At 42.0% G+C, this 10669-nt stretch overlaps 2 protein-coding genes across 4 annotated transcripts in view; one reads left to right on the forward strand and one right to left on the reverse strand.

The window, feature by feature from the left end:
• COMMD1 (copper metabolism domain containing 1) overlaps positions 1–8316 on the reverse strand; it is a 231129-nt gene extending 222813 nt beyond the window's left edge. For 2 of the 3 annotated variants that reach the window (XM_017522187.2, XM_017522192.2), the window contains exon 1: positions 7966–8316. In XM_017522187.2, coding sequence (XP_017377676.1) covers positions 7966–8145 — 180 coding nt within the window. In that variant the 5' untranslated portion in view covers positions 8146–8316. The remainder of the gene's footprint in view (positions 1–7965) is intronic. The other variant, XM_017522194.2, reaches the window with a different exon arrangement.
• Positions 8317–8360: 44 nt separating this feature from the next.
• CCT4 (chaperonin containing TCP1 subunit 4) overlaps positions 8361–10669 on the forward strand; it is a 28037-nt gene continuing 25728 nt past the window's right edge. The window contains exon 1 of the mRNA XM_037736198.1: positions 8361–8451. The gene's annotated coding sequence lies outside the window, so the exon portion shown is untranslated. The remainder of the gene's footprint in view (positions 8452–10669) is intronic.

Raw genomic sequence — 10669 nt, forward strand, 5'->3', positions numbered from 1 at the left:
CAATTCTCCTGCCTCAGCCTCCTTAGTAGCTGGGATTACAGGCACGTGCCACCATGCCCAGCTAATTTTTTGTATTTTTTTAGTAGAGACGGGCTTTCACCATGTTGACCAGGATGGTCGCGATCTCTTGACCTCGTGATCCACCCGCCTCAGCCTCCCAAAGTGCTGGGATTACAGGCTTGAGCCACTGCGCCCGGCCACTATTATCATTCTTGTTACTGCTTTTTGTTTGTTTTGAGACAGAGTCTCACTCTGTTGCCCAGGCTGAAGTGCGGTGGCACAATCTCGGCTTACCGCAACCTTTGCCTCCCAGGTTCAAGCGATTCTCCTGCCTCAGCCTCCCAAGTACCTGGGATTATAGGCACATGCCACCACGCCCTGCTAATTTTTGCATTTTTGGTAGTGATGGGGTTTCACCATGTTGGCCAGGCTGGTCTCAAACTCCTTACCTCAAGTGATCTGCCCACCTTAGCCTCCCAAAGTCCTGAGATTACAGGCATGAGCCACCACACCTGGCGTAAATTATCTTCTCTTTTTTTCTTTTTTTTTTTTTTAGCCCTAAAAGACATGGACTGCTTGATGTCTTCTTTCATAACATTGATAGTTTTCACTTGATTTTTCAGGTTCACAACATTAAATTTTATGATATTGTATACTACATTAGCATATATAAAATTTATACCTTTTGAATATGAACAAAATTTCCAAATTAAAATTCTGTCTATGTCTTACTAAGAACACATACTTAGAACTACAGAAACATTAGGTCTTTTTTTTTTTTTTTTGAGAGTCTCACTCTGTTGCCCAGGCTGGAGCACAGTAGCTCAATCTCTGCTAACTCACCACAACCTCCACCTCCCTGGTTCAAGCAAATCTCCTGTCTCAGCCTCCTGAATAGCTAGGACTACAGGCGCAGGCCATCATGCCCAACTAATTTTTGTATTTTTAGTAGAGATTGGGTTTCACTATGTTGACCAGGCTGGAGGTTGTTTTTAATTTACTACTGATCTCAGCAGTCTAAAGAACAAGCTAATGAATGCTTCAAAGGTATCAAAGAGCAAACAGTCCCCATTTTCAGTTTTTACATATTTATCAAGTAAACAACTTCAAAATGGAATTTATATATTATTTCCAAATATTATAATAAACATTATGAGTTTATAAACAAGTTTGGGGCAGAGGTTAGCACACTTTTTTCTTTTTAATTTTTACAGATGGAGTATCCCTCTGTTGCCTAGACTGGAGTGCAATGGCTATGCACAAGCATGACCACACTGCACTATAGCCCTGAGTTCCTGGGCTGAAGCAATCCTCTCACCACAGCCTCCAGAGTAGCTGCTTCTACAGGCCTGTGCCACCACTTGGGTCAGCAAACTTTTTCTGTAAACATTCAGATGGTAAATATTTTAGGCTTTGAAGGTCACATGACCTCTATCACAGACATTCAACTCTGTTATTAGAGTGGTTAATATGCTACAGACAAGCTGTAAATGAATGAGCATGTTGTCATGTTACAATAAAACTTGTATTTCTAAAGATAGGTAACATGCCAGATTAGTCCCACAGGACACAGTTTGCTGACTCCTGATTTACAGTATTATATATCCTAGCTTTCCTCATATAATAAATCATATAAGTTTTCTCTCTATGTCTATATTTGTAATAGCAACCTACACATTTAAACATTCTTAATTCATTCACTTATTCTACAAATTTTTACTAAGTGCCTACCACGTGCCTACCACATGCCAGACACAGTATTAGGAATAAGGAATAAAGAAGAAACAATATTAAAATCCTGCCTCTTAATATTTAAATTCTAATAGAATAACAATAAGCTGATAAATACATAATATAATTTCAGGTAATACTAAGTATGAAGAAAGAGTAAAGCCAGGTAAAAAGAAAGAGGAAGGAAGGATGAAGGTCTTTATAACATAATTCAGGAGAGAAGTCATTGGAAATAACTTTCAGGTACAAGATGAATTAAACAAATGAACAAGCCATAAGAATATCTACAGGAAAAATACTTGACATGTTTAAATAAGGATAAGATTAGATTGCTGGAAATGAGAAAATTAGATCAGAGAAGTGAGTAAGGGTAAGATCATGTAAGGACTTGTGGCCTAGGGCAAAAGGACTGAATTTTATTCTAAGTTCGATGTGAAGTCAGGAACATGAGATGGTTGACAGCAGAAAAGTAAGGAGGCATAATGTACTTTTTTTTTAATTAAAAAAAAATTTTACATCTTTAATTTTATTATTTTAAAAAATATATTCTTTTTTTTTAAAGATGGGGTTTCACCATGATGGCCAGGCTGGTTTTGAACTCCTGACCTCAGGTGATCCATCCATCTCAGCCTCCCAAAGTGCTAGGATTACAGGCATGAGCCACCACGCCCGGCCATAATGTACTTTTTTAAAGGATACTGCTACCTGTGCAGAGGACAGACTGTAGAAGGTAGGAGTGGAAGAGGAAGGCCACTATACACTGTTGCAAGTATTTCTAGCTTCTAAAATAGGATCTAGGCAGGATGGCTCATGCTTGTAATCCCAGCACTTTAGGAGACTGAAGCAGGAGGATCACTTGTGGTCAGGAGTTCGAGGCTACAGTGAGTTATGATTGTGCCACAGCACTTCTGCCTGGGCAACAGAGTAAGAGCCTGTCTCTAAATAAATAAATAATGGAGTTGTTGCCCAAGCTAGAGTACAGCACGCAATCTCGGCTCACTGCAACCTCTGCCTTCTGGGTTCAAGTCATTCTCCTGCCTCAGCCCCACAAGTAGCTGGGATTATAGGCATCCACCACCAAGCCCAGCTAATTTTTGTATTTTTAGTAGAGACAGGGTTTCGCCATATTGGCCAAGCTGTTCTCAAACTCCTGACCTCAGGTGATCCACCTGCCTTGGTCTCACAAAGTGCTGAGATTACAGGTATGGGCCACTGAGCCTGGCCTGGATAAATTACCATTTGATCGATGTAACTCAGTACCAGAGTATACAAATTAGCAATAGACAACACAAAATGATAATTTTCATTAAAATTTTTTGTTTAGGATGGGTACAGTGGCTCATGCTTATAATCCCAGCACTTTGGGAGGCCAAGGTGGGCGGATCATGAGGTCAGGAGTTCAAGACCAGCCTGTCCAATATGGCAAAACCCCAATTCTACTAAAAAATACAAAAATTAGCCAGGCGTGGTGGTGCACGCCTGTAGTCCCAGCTACTCAGGAGGCTGAGGAAGGAGAATCACTTTAACCCAGGAGGCAGAGGTTGCAGTGAACTGAGATCGTGCCACTGCACTCCAGCCTGGGCATCAGAGACTGTCTCAAAAAAAAAAAAAAAAAAAATTGAGTTTAAAGTTCCAATGAAGAAATACAAAATCATCACCAGAGGGCAGTAATGAATACAGACTAAAGTGCACAAAAGGTGATTGATCTTCATAGTTAGATTATGCTCTTTAATTCTTGTAATCTGGGCCGGGCGCAGTGGCTCACGCCTGTAATCCCAGCACTTTGGGAGGCCGAGGCGGGTGGATCACGAGGTCAAGAGATCGAGACCATCCTGGTCAACATGGTGAAACCCCGTGTCTACTAAAAATACAAAAATTAGCTGGGCATGGTGGCGCGTGCCTGTAATCCCAGCTACTCAGGAGGCTGAGGCAGGAGAATTGCCTGAACCCAGGAGGCGGAGGCTGCGGTGAGCCGAGATCGCGCCATTGCACTCCAGCCTGGGTAACAAGAGCGAAACTCCGTCTCAAAAAAAAAAATAAATAAAAAATTCTTGTAATCTGGGATTTACTAGAATTGAGCATATCCACAAGGTTAACAGCAAAAGCCATAAAGATCATGCAAATGCATATCTTTAAGAAGTTGAATTATAATGTGAGCAAAAGAAGTAGATTAAAATGGCAGTGTTGGGCCAGGCACAGTGGCTCACACCTGTAATCCCAGCACTTTGGGAGGCCAAAGTGGGTGGATCGCTTGAGGTCAGGAGTTCAAGACCAGCCTGGCCAGCATGGTGTAACTCCGTCTCTACTAAAAATACAAAAATTAGCTGAGCATGGTGGCAGGTGTCTATAATCCCAGCTACTCCCGAGGCTGAAGCAGAAATGCTTAAACCCAGGAGGCAGAGGTTGCAGTGAGCTAAGATTGTGCCACTGCACTCCAGCCTGGGCAACAGAGTAAGACTTGATCTCAAAAAAAAAAAAAAAAAAGGCAGTGTTTAGCAAAATAAGAATATTCATATACAGGATGTCATCTCCCTAAATAAACACACCATTCCCAATTTATTGACTTCATTGCTCCTTAGGGTCTACTCAAAAATAAAAACTAGAGCAAGTGAATGGCCAGCTTCACATATCTATGAGCAGACGAAAGGTTTGCCATTTTGTGATTAACAGCCAAAGCTAGAGAGTGTCAATGTCCCAGTCAAATAGGGTAGGAGGGGTCCATTCTAAGCAGAAAACAGGACCAGTACAAATGCCAGGAATCAGTTCATAACACATTGGCACACAACATGAAAGTCAGAGGGAAGGGCTATAGCTCAGGGAGCACCTGAACCTGAAACATGGCCTATGAAATACATTGCTAGGCAGCTGGCAATAAGGAGGCTGTTAATATGTGTGTCCACCATATCCTCTGTTGGGAGCTACAGGTCCCCTCCTTCCTTCTTTCCCTTCTACCCTGTTGTCACCCTTCATTTTCACTTTCTTCACAGACCATGATATTATACAGATAATTGAAAGTATGAACTCTGTTGTCATTTATATGCAAAAATGTACATCCTGCTTAAAAGTAGGAATAGCTGGGCATGGTGGCTCACGCCCATAATGCCAGCACTTTGGGAGGCTGAGGGAGGCGGATCACCTGAGGTTGGGAGTTCGAGACCAACATGGAGAAACCCCATCTCTACTAAAAATACAAAAAACTTAGCTGGGTGTGTTGGTGCATGCCTATAATCCCAGCTATTCAGGAGGCTGAGGCAGGAGAATCGCTTGAATCTAGGAGGCAGAGGTTGTGGTGAGCCCAAGATCACACCATTGCACTCCAGCCCGGGCAGCAAGAGCAAAACTCTGTCTCAAAAAAAAAAAAAAAAAGCGCAGGAACAAAAGTTAGCAGGATTATAGGAATAAAAAGTTGTTTCATTTTTCTCTTGCCTCCTCCATCAACATTCCATATCGGTTACCCCCATATTATGATCAAACTGGACTATTTTCCTGAGGCTGCTTTTTTCCTGATCCACCCATGCTATGTTCTTAACTCAGAATGCTCTATATGGCTATCCTTCATCTCAGTCTAAAATATGTTACAGCAGCAAAAATGGCATCTCCAAGAAGCTTGCCAGAAAGAACTGATACCTCTTTATCTGTCTTCAGGTGTTTACTCACAATTCTATTTACAAATACAATTGCATTCTTGTATCATGCTTATTTGTGTATGTTCCCTCTTACTGCTGACAGAGATTCTATCTGCAAAGCCTTTCAGTTTAAAAATCATGTCTGTGCTGGGCACAGTGGCTCACGCCTATAATCCCAGAACTTTGGGAGGCCGAGGCAGGCAGATCACCTGAGGTCAGGAGTTCCAGACAAGCCCAACCAACATGGATATCCCATCTCTATTAAAAATACAAAACTAGCCTGGAGTGGTTGCCCTCGCCTGTAATCCCAGCTACTTGGGAGGCTGAGGCAGGAGAATAGCTTGAACCCGGGTGAAGGTTACAGCGAGCCCAGATTGTGCCATTACACTCCAGCCTGGGCAAGAAGAGTGAAACTCCATCTCAAAAATAAATAAATAAATAAAAACAAAAATCATGTTTGTTTTCTGTTTCCATAAGAATTAGAGACATTTAGCCCTCAGCATTGCCTTTAAGTTAAAAATTGGAACTGGATGTCATCCTGAGCCCATGGTTTCAGCCCTAAGTAAAACAATCGAAGGCATATCCCTTAGTTCCTCAGACTAATCAGCTAGCAGAGGTTGTGCTGCCAGGTACCTGCAAATCTTCTGTTGCCTACTCCCAACACCAAGAAAGCCATGCCAGCTCCACAATACAGAACCACTCGGAATACTTCACATATCCTGTATATTATTCAGCAATTTAAAATAAAATAAGGCAGGATGCAGTGGCTCATGCCTGTAATCCCAGCACTTCGGGAGGCCGAGGTGGGCAGATCACCTGAGGTCAGGAGTTCAAGACCAGCCTGGCCAACATGATGAAACCCCGTCTCTACTAAAAATACAAAAATTAGCCGGGCAGGGTGGTGAACACCTGTAATCCCAGCTACACAGGATGCTGAGGCACGAGAATCGCTTGAACCCATGAGGTGGGGGCTGTAGTAAGCCAAGATTAAGTCATTGCTCTCCAGCCTGGGCAAGAAGAGCAAAACTCCGTCTCAAGAAAAAGGAAAATAAGAGAAATAGTTTTCAGGCAAACTCTATTCTGAGTACCCTGCTGTTTTATCTCATAACAAAACCAATCAATCAAAATGTGGTCCACCTAGAGAAAAGTAGCCCCCAGCGTTTGGAGATTCTAACGCATTACCTACACATGTGCTGTTGTCTCCTCTTAGCCTGCAGAAGAAGAGATATAGGCCTCATCCCTATAGAGGACCAAACACCTTAAAAACCCAGATGTCAAATTTTCTAGGAAACTCTCTCAGGCTGCTCAAAAACTAAAATTGAAAAGAAATAGGAAGCATTCACCAGTGGTTTATGATTTATATCAGCTAAGACTACTTTGAATGTAGTAATCTTACACCTGCGATACTCCTTACATTTCCATGAGACAATCTATTTACCATGTGAAATGCTTGTTTTCATTTGCCTTTTTTCTGGATTCAAATCCTTTAGGCAAAAATCAGTTTTAAAAATACAGAAGTGCTTTTTTAAAGCATAAACAGCCTTGAAAAAAAAATAGTAAATTCAAAAGGATAGTGGATTAAATTTCAACATTGACTTTAATCAAAATGTAATTTTAGTCCATTTAGATTCCCTGAGATTGTTTCTTAAATCTTTACAATGGGTGTCCACTATATGAGGTTTGTTTTTTTTTTCCCAAGAAACAAATGAAGCAACATGTAACACATCTTAGTACAGGGTTCCTAACACATAAAAGACCTATAAAAGTCAGTAAATTTTTTTACAGTCTGTCTCTAGAGTACAACTGACACTAGATTCATTCCTGTAACTAGTCCTCGGTCTAAATAGAGTTGTCCAATACTATGGTCATTAGCCACATAGGACTATTGAGCACTTCAAATGTGGCTAGTCCGAGATATGTGCTTTAAGAGTAAAATATTGGATTTCAAAGACTTAGTGAAAAAAGTAACAAAATCTTGTCAAGATTCTATATACTGATTACATGTGAAGTGATAATACTTTGGATATTCTAGGTTAAATCAGATATATTATTAAAATTAATTTCACCTTCTTGGCTCACATATTTCTATCGGATGGCCTAGTCCATACTTTGGCTTCAAGCTGGTAAATATGCTCTCTTAACCATGCAGTGGACTGCCTGACAGATGTCACTCGGGCTAAACTACCCCGTTATCCGCCAGACACTCGCTCAGTTTAACGCTCCCAACTTCCACAACCCGGGAAAGCTGGTGACCTAAAACTCTTAATTTTAAAAATTCCAGAGCCCACAGATCTGCTGAGGAAACTCAACTGTTACCAAGAGACAGAGAAGACGAGATGAGATGTCTTGAAGGAAAAACCCCCGTGAGTGTCAGTCAGTCCTACCAGAGGGCTGGGAACTTCAGCAGAAAAAGGTCACCCTTAGGAAAGTGAGAAGGGGCGACAGAGCGAGATAATCTGAAGGAGCGCAATGTGGAGCCCACGGAGTGGAGGTCTGTGAAGGAGAGACCTTTCAGCTTATGAGGACAGGGGAAGCCAAGTGGAGCAAGTCTGACGCCCGTGGTAAAGGGTCTGTACTCCAAGCCGGAGACTACAGGGAAGAGCATTACCTTAAGAATCCCCCTCATCTTTGCCAGAAAGGGGCGGAACTCATCGGGTGGCACCTCCGGATACAGCTGACTCCGCAGCAGCTCCTCTGTGATGCCGGGGTGCCCATGGAAAGTCTCCTGTGCCAGCGCATTCAGCAGCCCGTTCAGGGACTTGCTGCCCTCAAGCTCGCCCGCCGCCATACTCTGCGAAGGCCCCGCCCCCGCAACAGCTGAGCTGTGCCTCGCCACGGCGGCCGAGATGTGCCTAAATAGCCTGTGCAAAAGCACCACAGGGAACGTGGAGGTAAGGTTTCCCCCGAAGTTAGAGTTGGCAGCTTACAGCTTTGCTCTGCAAAATCCATCCCCTTAGGACTCCTCCACGGAAATATCCGTTTGGTTCCAGTAGGATCACTTAGCTTCCGCTGATCCGCTTCATCACTTGCAGAGCCTACTGGAAAGAAAGATCTCTCAGTGGAAATTACAGGAGATAGGCTAGCATCCTATAAGGTTGGCAGTTTAACTTGGATGGCTGTATCTCATTCCAGGCTTTGCCAACTCATTAACTGAATAGGATCGATCACTCATATTTAATCTCTGCCTAATCCTTACCTATCGTCCTTTGTCCTAGAAAATTTAACTGTCTCCTGATTGCATGATGTTTTCGTTTGGGTTGTTAATTGCCTTTTTATATACACCTGTCTTGTCTTTCCAGCTAGACCAGTAGCTCTGATCCAATGTTCTTTTATATTACAAATATTTTGTTAACACCTCCTTTACTATCCTGAAATAAAATGCGTAGATAATATAACTTCCCACCCATATAATTTCAAAAAATCAATATATTATTCAGCCATAAAAGTGGAATAAAGTACTCATACCTGCTACAACATGAATGAGACTTAAAAGCAGGGTAAGTAAAAGAAGCCAGACATAAAAGGCCAAATATTGGACATCTCATTTATATGAAATGTCCAGGATAGACAAATCGATGGAGACTGAAAGTAATGTAATAGTTGCCAGAATCTCAAGGAGGGGCGAATGGGAAGTGACTGTTCATAGATAGAGAGTTTCTTTGGGGCATGATGAAAACATTCTGGAAGTGGATAGTGGTGATGGTTGCACAACTTTGTGAATATATTAAAACCCACTGAATTGTACACTTTAAAAGATTAGTTTCACAGTATGTGAATATCTCAACTCAATGACCTAATTGTAATTTAGCATAAAACTAAAAGGAAAATAATTTATAATATGTGTACACCTATACTAGTTGACTAAAAGACACATAAAGTAGCTAGATGAATGTATCTTTACATCTTTACGTAGAACCACCTGTGACTTCTACAAATGCAGATTGAGACAGGTGTGTGGTATTGGTGAATCCAGAGGGAGAACAGTTGCTTCTGGTAACATGATGCTCTGAAATGTAAACAACAGTTGGTAAAGTTTACAAGAAAAAACATTCTTCCCTCACTCTACAGTCATGGCAAAGCTGGAATGTTCTGTATATATTAATGCTAAACTAAAATGACATTATGTTTATATATAAAATGGAGTCTGATTTTAGGCTTAGATAATAACAAACATGTTTTCACCTTTATGAATGTACCCTGCATGGTAAGATGTCTTATATTTCTGACCTCTCTCCCACCTATGCCATTCCTACCCTTCCTTCAAAGTGACAACTGAGGTCAGGCACAGTGGCTCACATGTGTAATCCTAGCTCTTTGGAAGGCCGAGGCGGGTGTATCACCTGAGGTTGGGAGATCAAGACCAGCCTGGCCAACATGGTGAAACTTCATCTCTACTGAAAATACAAAAATTATTTTTCATGGTATTTCATGGTGGCACATGGCTGTACTCCCAGCTGCTAGAGGCTGAGGCAGGAGAATCGCTTAAACCCCAGGAAGTAGAGGTTGCAGTGAGCAGAGATCCTGCCACTGCACTCCAGCCTGGAGGACAAGAGCAAAACTCTGTCTCAAAGAAACAAAGTGACAGCTGAAATGCCACTTTCAAGGCAGTGCCACACTGTTGAGAATCTACTCATCTAGACTGCTTTAATTAATGTTTATCCAGTAAAGACGTTTTGCTTTTTTGTTGTTTTGTTTTTTTCTTTTTGAGACAAAGTCTCACTCTGTTGCCTGGGCTGAAGTGCAGTGGCATAATCTCAGCTCACTGCAACCTCCACCTCCCAAATTCAAGTGATTCTCCTGCCTCAGCCTCACAAGTAGCTGGGATTACAGGCACATGCCACCACGCCCAGCTACTTTTTGTATTTTTCATAGAAATGGGGTTTCACCATATTGGCCAGGCTGGTCTCAAATTCCTGACCTCAGGTGATCTGCCCACCTCGGCCCCACAAAGTAGTGGGATTACAGGCATGAGCCACGATACCATGCCTGGCTAGAGGTGTTCTTTATAATAGAAAAAATGTATTTCCTTTCCTAAAATAATTTCCTAAAAGGCAAATTCAGAGTTGCTTCCATGGCTTCAAGTAAACCAAACTTTAATTTGACAAACTATAGATTGTTTTACATGTACCTATAGAAGTTGCAGAGAATGGTTGGTGAAAAAGAAAAAGCATAACTGGGCTGCGCGCGGTGGCTCACGTCTATAATCCCAGCACTTTGGGAGGCCGAGGCGGGTGGATCACGAGGTCAAGAGATCGAGACCATCCTGGTCAACATGGTGAAACCCTGTCTCTACTAAAAATACAAAAATTAGC

This window comes from Cebus imitator, unplaced genomic scaffold, assembly GCF_001604975.1.
Source record: "Cebus imitator isolate Cc_AM_T3 unplaced genomic scaffold, Cebus_imitator-1.0 Scaffold23, whole genome shotgun sequence".
Taxonomy (NCBI): Eukaryota; Metazoa; Chordata; class Mammalia; order Primates; family Cebidae; genus Cebus; species Cebus imitator.